At 40.0% G+C, this 22,377-nt stretch overlaps 1 protein-coding gene across 1 annotated transcript in view; it reads left to right on the forward strand.

Moving 5' to 3' along the window:
- Nucleotides 1-10,764: 10,764 nt before the first annotated feature.
- The window catches only part of LOC108626220 (neurotrimin), a 181,465-nt gene continuing 169,852 nt past the window's right edge, over nt 10,765-22,377 (forward strand). Inside the window, exon 1 of the mRNA XM_018026788.2 lies at nt 10,765-10,919. Within this exon, the coding sequence (XP_017882277.1) occupies nt 10,844-10,919 (76 nt within the window). The 5' untranslated portion in view covers nt 10,765-10,843. The remainder of the gene's footprint in view (nt 10,920-22,377) is intronic.

Below are 22,377 nucleotides of genomic sequence, written 5' to 3' on the forward strand. Positions count from 1 at the left end.
TTTTTTTATCCTCTTCTAATCAATTTTCATTCAATCCATCAGAGCATATCAAACGCACGCTCGACCTAGGAACACGGGGCGTATAAAAAACGTTATTGATAAGGAAAACTTGTATTTGATGTCTTCTTTTTTTTGTAAATTTGTATCAACAATGTTAGCAGAAAAATACGAGCCGTGGGAAGTTACTAACAAATAATTCGATTCCAATTTATTTGGACAAACGTATTTTAAATTGATTTCAGTTCAAAAAAATAGAGAAATTCTCTCGTAGAAATTAGAGGTAAAAAATATTCTGATCCTCACCTTTTGCCAAACTCTCATTTACAGTTGGAGCACAATGATGAAATCTAATGACGATGCATCTAATACAGAAATAAACATTATGTATAGAAATATTTCGACTACATTTACATATAATTATATTTGAACATACACCTTGCTGAATGAAAATCTGTCGTTTGAAGTTAACATAAATGTTGAAAATTATTATACGCGCGACGACGTTATCATTTCTGTTTTAATCTGTTTTAATAAATTTACATTAAAACATTTCGTGTCATTTCTCATCAATTGTCATTAAATCACCGACTGCACAATTTGCATAATGTCTCTACAGATGCGTACATTGGAATTGTATTCTCACACAATTATTTTGTCTGCCTGCACTATCTACTATATTATTAGTAGAATGGAAGATGTGTCATCATGCAGTAAAATTCAGTGAAACCAATTAAATGAATCAATTTTATATTTCATGTGAAACATGAATAAATTGAGTTTCGCATCCTACTTACTACTTTTAACCTATTTCGTTGTGTCCACGGCTTTGAAACGCCTACGTGCCTAGAACGTGGAAGATGTTCGCGTTTAACTCTATTTTAAGAATGATTGCCACTGGATAATAGGCTTGATAATCTCATCGGGCTTTCGATCCTGAGTGTGGCGCGCGTACAAACAAGATACAATCGAGTTTACTCTCCACAGTCCCCTGGCGCAGTTCTGTATCGAGAGACACCAATACCCACGGTGTGATATCGGTACAGCTTCATACCCTGACCTGATCGAAGTGCATTTTCTTCCACCCCCTCGGTATAGTTAATTGCTTGTTTACGAGGAACGTGTATTTCTCTATCGAGCAAGGGATTCGAATTAGCAAATCAACGATTCAGCATTGTTGGAACAAATGTGCGGCCCTAAACAAACATCCATCTGTATCTCTAAATTCTCTTCTACTTTATGATAAAATAAATTAGTAAGACTAATTTGAATTGAATTTTTATTTATCAAGAAACATGTATTTTTATTGAGATTCCAAATAAAATTCAATAGAGATTATTTAAAAATGTTTTCTATAAATTAATTTTATAATTAATTCCACAGAGTAGAGTAGAATTTTCGTCCTTGGAATCATAGGTAACTCCCTGTGTTTGAAGCAGACATTATGAACGCGCCGCGGAATGCCTCCTCGAAGTGTGCACACAATTCTCATTACACGCTGTGCACTTAAATCACGCATTGCCGTACATCACTCCAGCGGCGGACGAGGCAGCCGGTGAGAATAGCTTACAATGAATCTCACGCAGTCTTTTCTACTCCGCGCTCCTTCCAACGCCGGTGAGATTTAAATCTTCGGATTAAAAGGAACGGCGAGATGTTCCTCCTGTCCGTTCGCACACCCCGGCACCGAACTGCGATTTCTATAGCCGCTTAGCCATTCGACTCGCTACATGCCGTTCCGTGACGGAATTTGTTTCACAGATTCGGCCGTGTTACCTTCGAAACAAGTGTAAGCCATTGGATTACGGCCGGATCAAGACAGATTACCAACCAGATTCTTTATTCTGACTTGTATGCGCTAGCATGTCTGACCGTGCGAGTCAGAATTTTTTTTTAAATTCAATAATATACTAAATGACGTCATGTTTAACTCTGGTCAGTAGATAAATTAAAAACTTACCGTAATCTTCACTTTTTATTTAAAAAATTGTAAGGTGTGCTTTTTATGAAAAACGAAATCTGGAAATTAATTAGTAATTAGCAACGGGTTGCGCATTTTCCGGCTCGCGGTCACTAAAGCGTGAAGTCGAGATAAATCTCTGAGCAGCGCCCAACGATTTTATATCGGGTAGAGGGGCCGGAGGGGGAGAGGATCGGGGAAAGAGGGGAGACGGTAGGAAGTCGGGCGTCCACAATGCGATCGTTTGTCACGGAATCCTGCCGTCGAGTTGCTTTTTATATCCGTACTTCGGCGACGACGACGACAAGATGCGGCTTAACTTGCGCGGACTGAAGTTGACGATGGAAACTTAGCTACCGATTCTCCACGTAGGCAACACTATGAAAGATACCCTACCTTCTTTGACTGATACGATACAGAGACGCGAAGATTTATGGGATCTCGAAACTGTTAATCTCGTGACCGAGACACCGTTTCTAAGAAAATGTTGAATTAAATGGTTCCGAGTAAAAATCAATTTAAAAGTAATTATAACAAATGATAGAATAAACAATTATTCTGTTATTAGGTTACATCATTTGAAATACGAACAGGTGCATTAAAAATAAAAATTGAACGATCATAAATTAACGTTTTAATGAATAATTAGTATTACACAAAATTGAACGTATGTAACAACCTAATATCAGGGATTCCATACGTTCTGCAGGTTATTTGAAAGAAGCTTGATCCTGGCAGACGGGAAGGAAAAACCGTGCCGACCCGGAAGGCAATAGAAGGCCCGTTACTCCTTTCAATCTGTACCGGCAGCCGTCATACGTTTTTCAACATTATAAGCACCGGGGGCAGACAGTTCGGCACAAGTTAGCCCAGGCTGGTGCACGGGGGCCGCCTACAAAACGGTTGTCCGTGTCAAGTACTTATGCGCTTCTTTTTTGCTAAATACATTTCAATATCCGAGGAAGGGGCGGGCCGCCCTTTCGAACGCGACACTTTGCAAGAGAGATACGGCCGCGGATACGAAGCGGTACGAGACGAGAGGCGGCTGGATGAAGGAAAAGTGGGCGGAAAGGGGTAAAAAGGGCGACAGGAGCTGCAATATTCTTGGCTCGCATTGTACGTGTCCCATAAGTTGGCAGCCGAGCTCCCTCTCAGCGACAGCTTGACAGAACATACGCTCCTTCCCGCTTGAATCGTTTCGTCCTCCTTCCATCCTTCCTTCCTTCCTAACCCCCAACTTTCACCTCTTTCCCTCGGTTCGTCCCTTTCCTGCCCCCTTTCGTCGCTCGAAAATAAAAGTTTATAAGGCGTTATATGTGTGAGCGGAACGGGGCTATACAGGTACACCGCGCGTGCACTCGGCCGAAGGCGCGAGAGCCAGGGAAACTCTGGCAGCTACGGGATGACAGGGAACGATCGCAGTAGGGAAGAGAAACCGTAGGTGTGGAAAAAGAAAGAGGGTGACGGTGGTGCAGCAGAGGACAGAGCCTCGGACGGGGGAAGTACGAGAAAAGTGGAGACCACGTGCAGAAATAACGTTCGTGTTTTTGATTTGAAGCACGTAACCGAACCACATTGAAATCAGATAGGGGCGCGAGAGAGGACGCTAAACTGGCTCCGGGGCTCCGGCTTACTATAGGAATACCTAAACTCGGATACAGGGACTCGGAGAGGCCGGGAGCGCGTAGGCAAGGATGCCGAACTCCCGTCGAATCGACGCGGCCGAATGGGGAAAGAAGACGCGAGGGTGGAAGAGGCACGCCGTGAGGGGTGGGCTAGACACGCCGCACAACGGGTGAAACGTGCCACTTTCCATGGATTTTCGAATAAATCGGCGGCGCGGCGTGTAGAGTCGACTCGCTCCACTATAACGGACTTACCCGCTTTGACTCCAGCTTTCCCGGCGCGGCGGGGAACCCTTCTCCCACGTATTCGTGTTCCGTAATCCGGATGGGCCTCGCTTCTCAGCCAACGGAAAACGCCGTGGAATAGAGTTTGCAGTCCTGCTAAGGAATCGCAAGAATGCGCATTCCCGGGCATGGATCAAACTGTTTCCTAAGCCATCGTAGCCTCTCGCTATGCAGTCGATTATTTCGTATTCGCTCATCGAGCTCATCGATACATTCCACCGTGCGTCCGGTATTTCTGTGATACCGTTTTATCGTTTCCGTTTCCGTTCACCGGATTGCCGAAGGAAAGATTCCTTTTGCGTAGAAATTCTTTCCACCGGACGAAGAAAATAAAGTTCCGCGTAATTCAATATACAAGGCAATCAATGGTTTACGGTTAAACTTTCAGTAGTTTTATAACTGGAATTTTATTTACTCGCTGGGATAAATGAATCCGATTGATCGAGTTCCTCGGTTCGAAGACTGTTAGTCGTAAAAGTTGGTACAATGGAGTAATGATAAAATAATGTGATAGTACCTATCGATAAACGCAGGATAGAGTCGTCTGCTACGTAACATTATAAAATACCTTTTATCATAAATGCGTTATATTTCGGAAGAGACGGCAACGAAATACCGAGCAAGAAATCATATAAAGACGGTGAATTTGTTCCCGACTCGCGGCTGCTTTCTCCCGGCGTAAAAACGAAGCCTAACTTTTTGCCGTTCCGCTTTCTTTCCGCGTTTCGTTTTGCCGGTCTGGCCTCTCCTCGGCTTCAACGTGTTCAATTCCAGCTCTTTTCTTCGCCAAGCACCTCTCCGGTCTCGCACCTTCGAACGCGCGTTGCGCCATATTTCAAACGTCATATTAGCAAGGACCATGCGTCTTCCACGGGTAAAATGTCTATGCTAGCGGCAGGCTCGCCGCCACTACATCACACGACTCCGGACTGGCTGGCCTCCCTCTTGGCGTGGGCTGGTATCGTGTCACCTTGCCAGCTCGCCACCAATTACACATTAATGCGACGTCGCGTTATCCGGAGGCGATGTGCGAAATGAAAGAGGGAGTCCCTGCGAAGGCACGAGACATCCCACGGGAACGGGTTGGTACATCCCTCTCTGCGATCTATATTAGTCAATTAACCTACTTTCGCGTCGCGTCGGAACGATTTGATCAGCGCGGATCGCTCGAAGGATAACACAACGCTTCCTGTCACATCGCTGGGAAATCTTCCTCGTGGAAATTCATTCGAAACGTTATTAGGAACGAGTCTTATTGGCGAGTCATCAGTTCGAGAAATTCTTATCGTAACTACTTTTTATACGAAATTACTGCGAGATTAATAATTGTACGTGGGAACTTTGCACGAACGAAATTAGAATTTGAGTCTGATAAATGACAAAAACCTACCATTCCACGTACCGATTCGGAATTTTCCTCTGAAATATTACTTCACCCGAAGATATTACCTCGTTCCAGTGTAAAAGTACTTTTTGTTGAATTGAAAACGTACCAGAGTCGTGAAATAGTATAACAGAACGTCGCTTGAATCGAAATTAACTACGACAGTCTGTGACCATTTACATTCGTCTCGCTTCGTGACAAATGCGATCAGGGAAAGTAATCTGGACAACATAATTTCAAACGAAATCTAGTCGATGTATCAACGTTATCAAGACTGATGCTATACATCCGGTGTTCATGATCGAAGAGGTAATTAACGTGTCTATTCCTCCGAGGTGATTAAAATCCTTGGACGGAAGAACGCCGCTTCGTTTTCTAAGCTAATTTATCCACATTCAGAAGAATCAGCTTCGTTCCTCTATTTCCGGTCCATCGCAGCTCGCGTCGTTGTCATTACAGGACATTAATATTATCGCACGTGTAAACGTATGTACTGGGCGCGCACGTGTCAGATACGCGTGTACAAATGTCACAAGCATCCAGGTAGAAACATGAAGGGTTATCAGGAACAGCGTGGGGCCGGGGGATTGCTGTATAGAGGAGAAAACTCTTCTCGCAGTAAATATTGTAACATCTGGCGCGACTCATACGAGTTCGAGTCACGCCTCCGGCCCTCTACATTTCATTTCACTTCTTAGATACTTCACTGAAATACTGTCGAGGATCCACTGGCTGGCTCCACTCGACGTTCGGCACGGCCGATGGTTCCCGGGGCCCGGGCTGGGGTGTTGTTCCCGCGGCAGCTTCTTGAATTCGCACGAACGGCCTTTCCGTGGCCCCCCCGTCCTCGTCCCACTAATCCCTACATGCGAGCATCTATGTGGAACATCCGTGCTCGTGTAAAACGTCTCTGTTCTCCAGGTTCCAGTCGGGCTTTCCCGAGAAAGACGGATCGTTATGTTACTTTTGGATTACGCTACGAGGCGCAACGGCCTCTCTAGTCCTTGACGAAAGCAGTTGGGACGTTTTCGCTGGCCACCATCTATCACCGTTGTAATTTTTAATGTACTCAATCAATTTAACAGACAGCCGACAGAGGATGTACAACTCTTTTATTTTTTCATTCCCTTTTCTTGCTCTCGTCTGCAGAAGAAATAATTTGTTTCCTCGATACATCGTGTAATCCATTGGGTCTGAAACGCTCGAGTACACGTGAACGATTACTACTGTTTAAATAAATTAGCTGCATGTATTATATATATATATATATATATATATATATATATATATATATCTATTTTTACATAAAACATCCTATTCTAAATAGCACTGATTTTATGTGATTTTTCGAAATGTTTTATATTCGTAGTTTTCGCTTCAAGGAACAAACTGTTAATTCTGAACTTTGGAAAAGTTTCGGGAATTTTGTTGATTCTATTCGACAGCTGATGCAGCGAATTGACTGATAGCACTATCAAAGGCAAAGGGGTAATTTAAACACGTTGGCGGTGTAGCCTGTTTGGACATCGGCGCTACGAGCGAATGAAATCTGGCTCCTCTCCTCCCGCGCTATCGTATCCGCACATACAGATAGCTTATTTGAGTTCAATTTATCAATGAATGCGTCTTTAAAACCTAATCGAACAGAGACAATTGGACACGGGAAACGATCCATGAAAACTAATGTAACCAGATAATTATAATTAAAATATTCATAACAAACATGAAAGTAATATAGTTCGGTTTGCACTAATCTTTTAGGTATGACTTAAAAGTTGAGTTATAATAAATATTTGAAGCATAAATAAGAATTTTGTATTTTAAATTATGCATTATGCAATGATGTAATTATTTCTATAATATAAAATCATTTTAATTAGCATCTATCAGTCATTCTTTGACAAAGTCAATGGCTTGTTTTAAATAGTTCGGTTTACTGAGCTACCATATTCCAAATTTATGCCATTATCGCATTTAGCAATGAATTTAACTGTGAATCTCAGAGATTATTCAGTTACATACACAGTCATGGGTCTGGAATATAAGGAGACTGATACTAGTTCAGAGGACAAAGTCCTCAGAAACCCTTTGATCTAATCTTGGCTCGTTTCTCCTGTCCACGCGTAAGTGAATCCGTGCTCGAGGACCCATCGTTCGCCGGAAATCGTGAGATCTCGCGGACGCATTTTTTCATGTCCGCGTCCCCGTTGACAAAGGCTCCGCGGAATCTCTATTTACCGTGCGTTGATCGACGTCGAGCGAAGGGACACGCCGCGTTGTTTGCGTACACGCAATTGGAATCTGCAGGTGCGCGTATGCCTGGCTCGTGCTCGAGAAAAGATGATTATAAATCTGTCGGATCGTTTGTTTTGACGCGTAAACAAAGCCGCGCCCGATGAAACATTGAACATTCGATAGACACGCATGTATTTATTATTTCGAATCCAATATACAGATACGTTTCTCCTGTTAGACACGTGAACATTTTTTTCAGATTATTTTTTCCCCCGAGTGCATACAGTGATAGATACATTTCATTCCCGTCTCTCTTTATAATCGTCGATATTAAATTTGTTTATAAATTACGTTCGGTTTAGTTAATATAGCTAAAGGGGTTTTGCAATTATTTGTCGAACGAGTTCAAGCGTTAATATATGCATACGTATTCCTCATGAATATGAAATTATCCACGTTCAAAATATACGGTCGGTTCAACAAACTTTCTGACGATTTAAGATTCTTTTCACTATTTTAGATTCTGATCCTCAATGGACAGTTCGCACTTAAGTCAATGAAACGATTCTCGTTCATCAATTATAACTTTTCCTTAATTTCAATCACGATTGTAAATTAGATGATTTACTATAGCCCGTGGAATTACGATTCATTAGCCAGTTGTTTTCTCACCAGTTTCCACTGTTTACAAAAAGGCATTTGAATAGCCCATTGATTCTCAACCGGAATCAAAACTTCAATGTACTTTCTAAATTTACTTTCCAGATTGATTTTCCAAATTCCTGTTCAGTTTGCCATTCGAGTAATTTACGTGTATAGAGACTATCCTATGGTTCATTGAAATAATTAGTAACGAATTGATGTGCAGTTATCGATTCCACGTGATATCAAAGAAATCTTTAACCAGGTTAATTATCGCTAAGCATTGGAGAAGACTGGCATCTTCGAAACGCGAATCCCTAAAACGTTCTGTGTCTATCATGTTACTTGAATAATGCACGGTATTACATTTTAATTGACGCAAAGCACTGGGCGCAGTTAACTCCGACAAGTATCGCCTGGTTCTAACGAAGACACGATACCCAGGTATTGAACCGATTGATACCCCGGCTCCGACTAAATATTGCCGCAGCAAACACGCGGTGTGCCTTTCTGTTAATTACACACAGAGTCGGCGAGCGCGCTGTATAGAAGTCCACAGAAGCCTCGATCCTCACTCTCTACCGTACTCTAACCGTTCAGAACGGTTCAGCCCCGCGACTAAATGCCTTGATGCTTTCAAAGAAGAAGAGGCACTACATGGCCACGAGTGGCACTACACCTCGAGCCGAGCCGGCGCTGGATGTAAGCAAAGGACCGACGACGGCCCCGGGATGAGGACGGGAAACATCACTCGTCGCAAATTGAAGAAAGATGGAACTCCTAACGAACAAGCTCGGAGCAGGGCATGGAAGTGGCGCACTTGTAAGCGCAATCAACGGAGAACTTTGTGGCCGCTAAGGTGAGACGGTACACGATGCTAAACCTGCGCGAAATTCTCTCTGCGCGCTTGCGTGTTCCTGACAAAACGAATTTCGAAAAAATTGATCATTTTATCGTTGCACCGGAGTCACAAGACTAAGCAGGACGTTGTATCAATTATGAATTGTAACGAACTGGGTTTGTTCATGTTTGGAATAAATAAATGATTTTATATTGTTCAGAGCTTTTCAAAATAAATGTTTACACGAATATTGAATGCTGAATCTACTATTAAAGTTATACAAAGTCAAATGTAAAACCGAATTCTAATTGTGGTCCTAAATCAATTGTATAAGCTCGTTAGATGATCATAAATTCTGTTTACAAGACGGGATAACTACGTTTGATGAAATCGATATGGTCCATATACATATAGTATGATTATAGAGGTGTAGTCTCCTTTATTCGCGGTGTCCACGTGCCGGTTGTTCATTAAAGAATTATAAGGACCATTTCCCGGTGTTCCCATGGTTGGAATCTACCCAGGCACGCCCCATATGGGATTTATTAGAATTAGAAATCTGATGCTCCACGTGTGCCTGCACGTTGTATATTAACATTAACGGTGCAGAAGCTACGAGAGCCATTTGTACTCAAGCCAGTGAATTACGTAGAACGTGAGGGGCTTCCCTGGGCGAATTATTAGCCTCATTATTACCTAGTTTCGTCGGGGCAGGACAACATCTCTAGCGATCAAATAATTCTTTTGTGAGAAGTTAGTGCTTAGTAGTAAAGAACAACTATATGTACTATCAAGAACATTACCACCTTGTCTAATGTACGATGTACATATGTAATGTACTAGCATCTCTCGTTGAGCCAACTGGCACGTTATTTATTCTACTTTTGCAAGTAGGCATTTTTTATTTTATAGAACATGATATCGAAGTAATAATTTATCAAACGACAATGATTGAAATAATTATGCGAACCAATTGACGGTGACGAAGGGGATTCGATTAATTTATCAGATAATGCTTGTGCCCTCATCAGTTTTGACGTTGCGAGATAACGCGCTGAACAATTTGAAAAGACTTGAAATGCCATTTCTAAAGCTTTGGTCTCCTCGCAGAGGAAAGGGACACGATTCAGCAGGGAATTATCGCTAGATACTTGATTGCGCTTAATCCCCAAAGTTTTCTCGTTTGACTCCGCGTCCACCCCTAAGACCCATGTTACCTTTTTTCGTCGCACACGATTTCCCGTAGGGAAATTAAAAAATCATCGAAAGAAAAAATTCATATGAAACGCGAGAAGTCGGGTAAATCTTTCACTAACGGTTCGGGGTTCGTGGAATATTTGTTACGCCGCATTTTCCCTACTTTCTTTCTTTGTCACTTGGTGTTATATTTTTCTGTCCCTTTCTTTTATATTTGATACTTCACCTGCTCCGAATCGTGCTCTTCGAGGTGAGAAAACACTCGGATTTCTGAGTTAACATAATCGTTTTATAATCATAAATTAGTGTTTCCAAATTAATCATATATCAACTCCTATTACATCGCGTTGAAACAATTCTTTTCTCTTAACATATGAAACATCTAAAATTAATCAGAATTTCTGAACATTTCAATGTAAAATAGTACAAATATAATATTCTAAAACAAATTAAACCATAGCATGGTTGATTGTGAGGGTATCTTCGCTTAAGTAGAAAAGACACCGAGAGAGACACAGACAGGCACGTGGTAGCTAGGACGCATGCGTGTCGTGTTGCTCCTGCAGGACTTCGCACGCCAAGTCAGTCTGCATCTGGAGTCCGGCTCGTGTACATTTTCCCGGTCGCGCGTGTTAGTGTTGAAACAAAACGGATCTCGTGACGAATAAACACCTGCTATGGGGCTAACTACGTGTCAACTGATCGTTTGGAGTTCGTTGATCGTCCTCGCCGCTTATTCGCATCGATCTGAAGGTAAATGATCAATTCGCCAAAATCAATTTGTAGGTTAATAAATATCCGTCTCGTTAACAATTAGAAATTTCGTGTCTTTGACAATGGTGAGGTTACTAATAGAGGATGTACGAGGTTCGATATTTTCGGCGTTCGGTCGTCGACATCAGCGGTTGTACGTTACATAATTCCACGAGGAAGGATTCGTAAAAGGATGCTTTTGTTCGTAGCACTGCTATGAAACTGGGTATATCTAAACAATGGACGAATTTAGAGAAGCCGGTAATGGAACGAGGAAGGATTTATTGTGTACATTCGAATACACTCTTTTAGAATTATGTAAACAACTGCACCGTGCGTTGCTCGTTTTACTGTTTTGAGATACTTTTCCACTAGAATTGGATATTACGATTATTTATTTTGTTGCTTAATACGAACGGCTTTAACTATTTGATTCGTTTTACCGAACGACATTTGCGCGGTTCGCAGAACTGACAGCTTGTTTTGCCGCTTTGAATCCTGACTGGAAACTAAATAATTCCGTCGAATTCACGTTAAAATGACTAAGATGATTAAAATCGCGAAGTTTTTTTACGCGGAGCTAAGAAACATTTGCAACGAAAATTACGGTTCCACTTTACTGCATTAAGCGCAGTTCCCTGCGTATTTCTTAGCTGAAATAATATAATTAAAATATTCATCGTTTTTTACTTTTTCTAACCGCGATGGTAATAATATATTTTCTCCTGTTTTAAAAGTTTGTTCCACGTTCCATTGTAAAAAAATTAACAAATTCCTCGTTCGTCTGTAGAGATGTCCGATCGAAATTGCGTTTTAAGTAAAGAATTATTTAATGCATATTCGGGAGTGGAAAAAGCTACCTCTGAATCTTTCACATGGCCATTTGAAACTCCGAGTCAAGGTAAACTTTGACGTTTCGTAGCCTCCCTTTTTGCCAAGAACTTTTCTACGGTCACAACGTCGCGACTGGTCATTCCAAAATAACAACAAACAAGCTGGGCAACTATGAGCCGCTTGTGTACGTTGGGAAATTAGTTCCAACGTTTAAAGCATACATATCTAGTCACTGGCGTTAAGAAGTTGAAACATGAAGCTTAGCAAATTTCTATATTAATTTAAATAGATCTCTTCCCACTGAAATAAAACTCGATAAATTTCATAGCTGCACATTTATATTTCTTTAAATGCATTAAATAATTATCTCATTAATTAATTAGTCCAACGTACAGGTTTATAACGGTTCGCTTCACTCAAAGGGTGGATCGCATTAACTTAATCCTATTAATTATGTAATAAAAGCTTCGTTTGCTCTATTATCCAACGGTGATTTATAAATTAGGTCGGCGCACTTCGTAGTCGGTGTACGAAAATGTAACTTGTACATCGAGGTACTAGTTACTTAAGATGTCTACCTCTATAGCTTTTTTGGTTCCAAGCCAAAGCCACATTTTTTGGTAGACGAATAGCCCCGATTAAAGTTACAAATGAGATTCGTGTTCCGTCCTTCTGTTTTTGCCGCTGCTTTGAGCAGAGACGTTACCGTTATTTAATACGATAATTAACTTAATGGTATAGAGATCAATAGTCTTCCTTCTGACCAGTGACTCGCCGCGGAAGTATACGAACTTATCATGGCGAAACTTTTCTGAATATATTATACCCGTTGCATAAAACTTTCGAAATTTCATTAGCACCATAATGAGACGCGACTATCATGATTATATTGGTAAAGTTTCGAATGAATCTGAAAATGTACGCAGATCCGCTGCGAAATATTAATCGCCAGCGTAAAACTGTTTAAGCAGTCAGTTATCGTTACGCTAATGAATATCAGTATTTAATGGAAAACACTTTTAATTCTAGTTACGCTCAATTCTGCAGAGTTTTATTTATTTTAACATCATTTTTGTCAGTACGCTTGACTCTTGATTTCCAAATTCTCTATGAATATATTCAGTATTTTTCATAGATTTGTGTAACGATGAATAAAATGTCAGGTATTTGGCTGTAAATTAATCGGGAGTTTCGAGAGCTTCGTAAAATCGCGATGTAAAAAATGGAATTTTTACTGATAAAACACGGATGTCTGTAAGCTTGTAATCCTGGTGGCATTATTCTATTCGTCATTCGTAGCAATTTTCGGAGGTCCTTTCCGTTCAACGGTGCAGAAAGTCCTACTTCCATTGTAGGACAAAGTTATAGACTGGCTTCCCTCTCGCGAGTGTTTTCTCCGCCTCCCCCACTGTGTTCCACATTCTTGCCTCGTTACAAAATTTTCTCCTTGCTCCCTCTGAAGATTCCTACCCCGAGATCGCGACAACGTACATGTCGAGTTATTATTAAAAGCACCGTTGCAGTTGCCTGAATAAATTTTCTTTGAGAATTTCCTCCTCTCCCAACGAGGAAATTTATAGTTTTAATGTTACACTTAGAGAATAATATTCTTTATCTTATTTATTCTTTTTAACACTGAGTAATCGGGGTAATTTGAATGAAAATAAAAATGTCGGCGACGTGACTTACATATTCGTTAGGCTGTTCGTAAATTTTTTAAGATTAGAATTATAACGTAACGTGAGAAAAATGTTTCAGCGGTAAACCTGGTTTATTCATATTTAGAAGAGCGTGGGAGGAAAAGATTTAATGGCATTATGTGGATGCACTGCTATGTTCATAGGACATGATAAGGAAACTATTGTTAAACTATGTAGAATACCTGGATGCGATAATAAACTCTTGCTGCGCAGTGTGGAGTAACGGCGCGTGATAATTGTGATAAGACTGACTTAAAATGATGATAGTCCGTTAAAACTTATCTAATTGTTAATGGCATTTTGCAGCGGGATTTATTATTGCCGTTCCAAGTAGTAAAACAAAACAATGACTTGTTAATTACTGATAAATTATTTAATTATGTGCCATTATGTATAAAAAAAAATAGTATGTATTTTATATATATATTCTTGTACTAATTTGTATTACTTTATGGCTGAAAATTAGTTAAGCGTCGCCCGTCCTAAATTAAGTCGAGACGTATCTGAATTTTTTGTCGAGCTGTAGGCGATTTTTAGAAATCATTTTTCTCAGTCTCCATCGAAACAATGAGCAATAATACGAACGAAAATAAAAGGAAAACAGCATTGCCGAGCATCGCGAGTTACTATGTAGGTCGCATCGGTTGCTAACGTTTTAACAGAATGATATCGAGGGAGCGTGAAAAAGCGGCACTATGATCCGCGAAAGGTTTCGATAGAGTCACCCATTGAAATTCACTGATCCAAATTCCCCTGGTAGCATCGAATTTCGAAATTAAAATCACTCGCAAAAATTTGTTCTAATTCCTTTTAAGCACGAGATTTGCATACATCAACGTGCCCGCATTTGTTCATTTAGGCGGAACCCTTTCAGAACTTTTGATAATACGTAATTTAACGGCCGCGAGAAAAAACATTAACTTGTCTTTCATTGAAAACATTTTGAAACAAAACTGGTTCACTGAATTCTACGGCTATAATACCAGTTCTATATTTAGATGTTTCATTTTAACAGTCCAAATACTGACTCCCTCCTTTATTCATTTATTCCTTGCCTCGTATTTAGACATGGTCGGTTTACAATCGACGTTACCAAATCAACTATTGACATGCAGTCTTCTTCGACGTTTGCATTTCAGCTTTTGCGTCATGTAACAAAAACAATTTTAACGTCAAATGGATGTTCTCATTAATTAATATTTTTTGTCAATTACTGAACGGAATTGAAAGGGGCGTAGCCATGATTAAGTGGACGTCACAAGCATAGAACAGCCGAAGGATGTAATTAAAATGGAAACGCATAGAAACGTAACGCGCGGAATTCTTTTCTGCCCCGAGGAAATTTATTACTTTTCCCACCGATGTCGCCGCGCTTCTATGCATAAATAGTTGAACCCCTTGATTCATATTTTACCACTCCTGTTCCCGCGTGACGATTAGTATTATTTCATTAACCACGGTGGTAATTCTAAACACAATGAATGTCGCGTTTTATCGATCAAATTTTTTGAAAAAAGTATTGCCAGTGAGAAGATTTAACAGTATTTCAGTCCACTCTTAAGGTCAAGATTACATTTCAATGCCTAACTTTTCATGAAGTTCATTGAATTCTACTCCACAAGAGTAGATCTTCTCTTTATATTAGAGAAACTTTGTTCAGTTTTAACTTACCAGTTTTAACGTTCAGTAATTCAGGATTCTACCTTTCAACAACTTCAACAAAGATAATTTAATGAGCACTAGTTTTATAAGGGTTAAAAAAGAGTCAAAGAGGTTGATGGATAATATTTAATATCGAAAATCTATTTTACATACAAAATGAAGGGAACGATCAGATTCCAATCAGATCTAGTAAACTTTCTAAAATCTCATTTGAAATAGTTCCTCATCACTCTTTTCCGTAGTTTTCAACCCTCAGTTCCGAAGAATAAGCATCGGCGTGTAGAAACAATAATAAAATGTGCAGGAGCCAGTCAGTGGCAGTTTCAAACTTCACGTCACGGCCAGGCCTGCTAATTATTCGCGAGCACGCGAATGAAAGAAATTCCTTTCTCTTTCGTCGTTGTCAGTTGTAGGTGTATACAAACGAGGCGGTCGGTATGCAGTGTTATACAACGCTGGCCAATTTCCATTATACCACGCGCTTCTGTTATGCAAATGGGAACGCGAGCCCGAGCACCGTGGACGGGTCTGTTAAGAGATGTTCGGCAACCCAATCCTTCCAAGAAACGCGAAAACTCGATTCCATACATATTCTCAATACTAAGCGTTATCAAATTTGAGTATATGAACGTTTAAGTCGGTAATTAAATAAACGTAATGCAGGTTTTAACGCTGACAGTAGAATATTAATAATGTCGGCTATATTTTCGAAATTCAACGTAAACAGTGTGACTTTATACGTATTGGTGCAATTTCTGTTCTTTTAACGCGATATGGAAACGTAAAATGAAATTAATTAAACATGGAGAGCATAATAAATCCTTTGGAATTGTAACAGCTCGGTGCTGACTGGTTTTCAAAATTTGGCCGAATTTGTTGGAGAATATTTTAAGTCGATCGTGAATAGGTGAAGAAAATTTTGTTTCAGTAGTTCTCGAGTTAATTTATTGATTGGCTCCTGTTTCAGTTTCAAGAGTTGGAACAAGTAAATGGTTCGGTCTAACATCTCTCTAAATGATGCAATTTGCATGATAAAACTGTTTATGGTTTGCAGAAACTTTTATGTGGATATAAGCTTTTATTTATTTTTTTATGAAATTCTTATGATGGGGTAATACTCGAATGTATTTACGTTTCGGAACCTTGAATTATATATTCATTTTTGAACTTATTACGTAAATTACTTTTACTATTACTTATTAATAAGTAAATTGCTCACCGTAATAATGTAGTAATTTAAAGAATAGTACGTATATGAATAGAAAAAGAAAATGAAACAGTTTCGTTTTAATTATATTACCGCGGGGCATGCTTAAAAAGGAATGTTTTGACAAAATTTAATTACTCGGGCAGGTATCCATATTGAAATTAAAGAAATTCAATTAACTTCACGAATTTCTATCCCTGTACTTGATAATTCGTGACCGGGCAAACATTTGCACGGTATTCTATTACTTTCCCTGGATGCCACGGCTGCACTTTTGATGAAACCTCGGAGTAATTGTTTGCGTGCGGCTAATACGCCGTGGGATACGCGACTGGTCAGACTGCAATTCCAGCTGACTGAGTCGCCTTCAAGATAGTTCATCAACTCTGACCATCGATTAGACCGTCCAAATATACATTCATTCAAAGTATACGTAGTTATATACAAAAAATCAGAAAGGGGCCAAACGCTTTTGATTTACTATGATTAGACAAAATAATTTAGTGATTCAAAGAGAGAGGAAACTTCAATTTTGCATACTTAATATTTCATACAATGTTTGGATGAATTATTCCAAAAAATAGTTCGCTGTTTCAAGATCTTGCGATAAATCCAATAAGTTATGATTTATGGGGGATATATATCATCAGTGGATATAAGCTTTTATTTATTTTTTTATGAAATTCTTATGATGGGGTAATACTCGAATGTATTTACGTTTCGGAACCTTGAATTATATATTCATTTTTGAACTTATTACGTAAATTACTTTTACTATTACTTATTAATAAGTAAATTGCTCACCGTAATAATGTAGTAATTTAAAGAATAGTACGTATATGAATAGAAAAAGAAAATGAAACAGTTTCGTTTTAATTATATTACCGCGGGGCATGCTTAAAAAGGAATGTTTTGACAAAATTTAATTACTCGGGCAGGTATCCATATTGAAATTAAAGAAATTCAATTAACTTCACGAATTTCTATCCCTGTACTTGATAATTCGTGACCGGGCAAACATTTGCACGGTATTCTATTACTTTCCCTGGATGCCACGGCTGCACTTTTGATGAAACCTCGGAGTAATTGTTTGCGTGCGGCTAATACGCCGTGGGATACGCGACTGGTCAGACTGCAATTCCAGCTGACTGAGTCGCCTTCAAGATAGTTCATCAACTCTGACCATCGATTAGACCGTCCAAATATACATTCATTCAAAGTATACGTAGTTATATACAAAAAATCAGAAAGGGGCCAAACGCTTTTGATTTACTATGATTAGACAAAATAATTTAGTGATTCAAAGAGAGAGGAAACTTCAATTTTGCATACTTAATATTTCATACAATGTTTGGATGAATTATTCCAAAAAATAGTTCGCTGTTTCAAGATCTTGCGATAAATCCAATAAGTTATGATTTATGGGGGATATATATCATCCAGTATTAATTAAGTTCTAAAAGTTTGAGTTTCCTTTTCCTTAGCCGAAGAAGACGGTCGCGTAAAAGTCGAAAACTTAGTTAACGTGGTCGATAAATTCACGGTAGAAAAACGTTAATGAACGTCGAACGTGGCAGGATACAGTTCATTTGTCGTCGCCAACGATTTTTCGAATCGGTGCAATTATCGCGTAGGAAACGGAGCCGTTCGATCGGGTCCGGTGTGCGAAAGACAAATATTTCTATTTCCTGTGTGTGTGAGAGAAAAGGAGAACTATAGATAAAAGTTCAGGTACGTTATCTTCTAGAAAAGAATAGTATTCGCACAAGATTTCATCGAGAAAATCAAGGACGCTGAAGAGTTGATGTATTCCGTGTTCATTGTAAAAAATTGTTTTACTTTGTTAACATTTGAAGATTTTTGTATCTCATCCTACGTCGGCTACTTCAAATTATCTTTCAAAAATCCTTACGGTTTAACTGACCAATTTGGGCCGAGTTAATTGAATATAAATTAACGGAGTTCATCAGAAAGGTGGCGAAGGTTATAATAATATATAAATGAACTCGACATTTGATATTTGATAAGGTTGTTTATCGAATCGCCGCAAATAGGATAAGTATTAAATTACCGCGCTTTTCATAATTTCCAATGAACTCGTTCAGTTCGCCCTTCCCCGATTAATAATTCATTGACATCTGATCGTTTATTTCATTAATTTGTTAAATATGGAAATTAGTATGATATGTATTTCATTTATATTTTCTGCATACTTATTGCAACGCGTGCGTACTTTTTATTTTAATCTTTCCCAAAAGTAAAGTAGAAATAGAGGCTTGTAAACACATTTAATAGCAGTTATATAAAATGATGCGTGTTTTATAATTGGCTCGCTGCTGTTTATTTATTAAAGTCTTAGTTTATTGGAGGCAATAGAAATTACTGACAATGGGTAGATTACATTGGATAAATTATTGCACTCCGCTGATTCATCCGGCTAAGGTTTTACTCGTGACGGCGGAAGGGCAGGACAGATCATCCGTTTTCTCGCAATTGAGGGGTAACGCGTAATAACTCACACACGCCGGGACGTAGACGAAGCGAAGAGATGAAAGGACGGGAGCATCGGTAGCACCGGAAGCGGATGCTCTTCGGTTAGTTTCTCGCTTTCACCCGTCCGTGGCGGCCGCCTATTGTTCCTTGGACGAAAGGCAACACGCGAACGTTTCCAAATCCTGGGTGAGCTCCAACCCTGAAAGAACGTCTTAAGCTTCGATAGTCACCGAGAACAATCGACTGAAAATAATATTCTCACCTCGAATTAAGTAGGTCGTACTACCGGAAAAATTGAGAAAATTAAATCTCGCCCCTTTTCTTCCACTAGTGTGCAATTTAATATTCAATTCCGTGACACTCACGGCTTTATTCTTCTTCTTCATTAAAGAGAAGTTCAATTCAAAATTTGAAATGCAGATGAACGATCGATAAATGTATGATGACTCGTTTTGAAATCGCTGTATTGTACATCGCGATTCATGTTATCGTGGGAATTACAGGGCTTAACACAAAACTTACTTGCCGAAGTTACATAGATTTAACACAGATCTAATCCGCATTAGCTGCACGCTAACATTTTGATCCGTTAATAGTAATTCAAATGGAATCTAAGACTTCAATCCAGTTCAAACATACTAATCTGATCATCGAGTCCCGCTAGACAACTCCTAATTTAAATTTAATGACTACATTCGGGATTAGCCATCTTGACAAGCTAATGTGTCTAACATGAATTTGACGCTATATCTTGTCTAAACCAAACCTGGCACAGATTCAGCACCTTAGCGCAAACTTAACAGGAATTTAACACCTATCCCCCGACATGCCTCAGGTATAATGCGCATCCCGCATCTCTATCCTTACCTGTCTGTCATGGACTTAACACCTCAACTAGTACAGCATTCCAACGCCTCAAATTCGAACGTGACATAACCACGCTCTCGATTCTAATCCACGATCAGAATTGACGTTCCTGAATGCATTGTATCAATTCACGTTTTAATGGGATTCACTGGTATACAACTTGTGGCAACCCTTGTCATAATTAACCATTAAGGAACGTATGGTATAATTAGTAAATCAATTTATTTCACTCGATTGCATTTTATTATTTTTTCTAATAAATTATAATCGTTATTATTAATGCGTATTTTTGTTGGTCGTTAATAAAAATTTGAAAATTTACTGTAAGTGAGAATGGCGCCGCAATTTTTAAATGTATATCAAATACGGTTTTTAATTAACTTTTAATTAGAAACTAAATATAAATTAACGATCGATATTTGTAATTAGCGACTGGGACTTAATTCTATCGCGACTTTTTTTTTATTTATCTAGTTACTTTTAATTAGAACCATTGAATAAATTAAATGCAGCATTCATTCACACATTTCGACTTGACGTTAACGATGGTATAGAATGTAATGGTATACGTCATAGTTGAAATAAAATACAGTTGACAATATTTCAAAAATGACGCAGATTTATTTTTTTCTACAATTTAAATGTACAGTGTTTAATATGTACAATGGTATGAGTTCATTCTTTTGAAAGATTTTATTACAAAGAAAATGTTGGTCAAAAAATACAATCATTGCTTAGGCAGTATTCCTGTTTACTAAAACAATTTATCATTTTAATGGTTACTCACTCGTTTGCCAGTACGAGAGGAAATTTGCTTACAAACCCGAGGATTTAATTTTTGACAAATACGAAATCCGACGACGCGTGCATGTTCTTTGTAAGGATCGTTACCGGGTGCAGGCGGCTGGTTATGACTGTCACATCAAGATTTCGCGCATACCCGAGATAAAGAAACGATGGCGAGAGGAGGTGGAGCAAGGCCGGCGGAGTAGAAAGAAAACGTCACGTTCTTTTGGGGTAAGGTAAGAAGGCGGGTGGCGAAATTTAAATTGCGCAGCCCGTTTCTTCTGGCTGCGGAAACGCCAAGCGTAAAAGCGACGGGGTCCTTCGCTTCGGGTTCTCGAGGGTTCTTCGTCGTCGTTTCACGTTTCTCTTCCTCGTCTTCGCGTTCGTTATAGTCGTCGTGTCGGTGGAGCGGCGTCGTTAGAGCAGCGGCGCGGCGTAAGACCCCCGTTGTAACGTGACGTGTGTGACTGCTGTGTTTCACGATGAGGAGTGTTCAAAGTTTCCCCCGTGACACGTGACGTAGCTATGCAACCGCAACGCGCGTATTCATTATGACTTTGGCGGGAGGTCTGGCGCGGGTGTACGCCGGATGCCCGAGTGGGAGGAAATTATGCCGCGTGTCTCCTTATGCCCCAATACCTCCGCGGCTGCCGGCGCATAGTTACGTGACGCGTTGAAGACGGATAGCTGTTACGGCGATAATTCACGAGCGTGTACCGTGAATTATCGGGAGCCGAGCAATCTTCGTCGGGTAATTCGCACCTTCTCTCTTCGCTAATTCATTCTTTCATACTCCCGACGAATTGCCGTTTTCTAACACGGGTCACATCCCCATCAATAGTACAGAAACTTGTGAATTGGTTCGGATCGATGAAATAAATCGATCATAAAAAAATCGAGTATTTATTTAAATCCATATAACCTGGATTTTTCTACAAATATTTATTGAATCACTATTTTATCTTGACTATCGATTGCTGAGTCGTGCCGCGGAAATACCTTTCGAAATTCTCCATTTCTCCGCGTTGTACGAGCTCATAACGCACATGTTCCTGCTCGTTGTAGCATGCCCTCAACGCGTCCGCCTCTCTGCCAATGTAAATTCAGTTTTCACCCACGGTCGAGTTGTCATAGCATACAACATGCCCTCGCGCGGTCCTACCAAATAACACTGCTATATTAAACCTCGACAACGATAGGATGCCTGTTTAAGCTGCGTTTCCCGTTTCCAGCGCTAGTACAGATTGTCTCGCCGTATCCGTTTCTTTATCTTTCCATTAAACAAATCTGGGAATCCATCCCCGCCTAGTCTGGCTGATAATCGGTCCGCTTTCTCGTCGTTTTTTCCTCTGTTTTTCCGCTCGATTGTTTTTTTCCTCTGGAGCCGTTTTCTCTTCATCTTCGCCACCACCCCCCGCCCGGCCTGGGCTGCTGGTCCCTTTGCCGCTGAACGTTAATCACCCGGCAAGAAGATCGATCAGCGATTAATGAGAAACGTCGACGGGCCGGTGGAAATTTACACGGTTCTCGCTCTGCCGCGGGAAAACGGCACGAAAAACTGCAGGACTCTCTCATCCGTTTTCTTTTCTTCCTCTCTTTGAATTGATCGATCCCGAATTCTCGCCACCTTACGCCGACCTATATCCCGAGATCGCCGCTAATGGAGCGTTAGGAATCGACGTGTATAGACTGGATTACTTGCGAGACTCGCCCGGCTTCTGTAACTCGCGTTAATCTCACGAGGTATCGCCGGCCCGTTTAATAAAACCGTCGGCCGGGTTATGAACGCGTCGCGCGCCGAAATAACCGGCACACAGATTGGAAAACCGTTGCCCGGGTCGATGAAACAATTTTCGTGCCGGGTAGAGCAATTATAAAAATGGATTTCTCGTTTTAACTTTGGTTTAAT

The sequence above is a fragment of the Ceratina calcarata genome, unplaced genomic scaffold, assembly GCF_001652005.2.
Source record: "Ceratina calcarata isolate Rehan_Ccalc_2016 unplaced genomic scaffold, ASM165200v1 scaffold39.2, whole genome shotgun sequence".
Taxonomy (NCBI): Eukaryota; Metazoa; Arthropoda; class Insecta; order Hymenoptera; family Apidae; genus Ceratina; species Ceratina calcarata.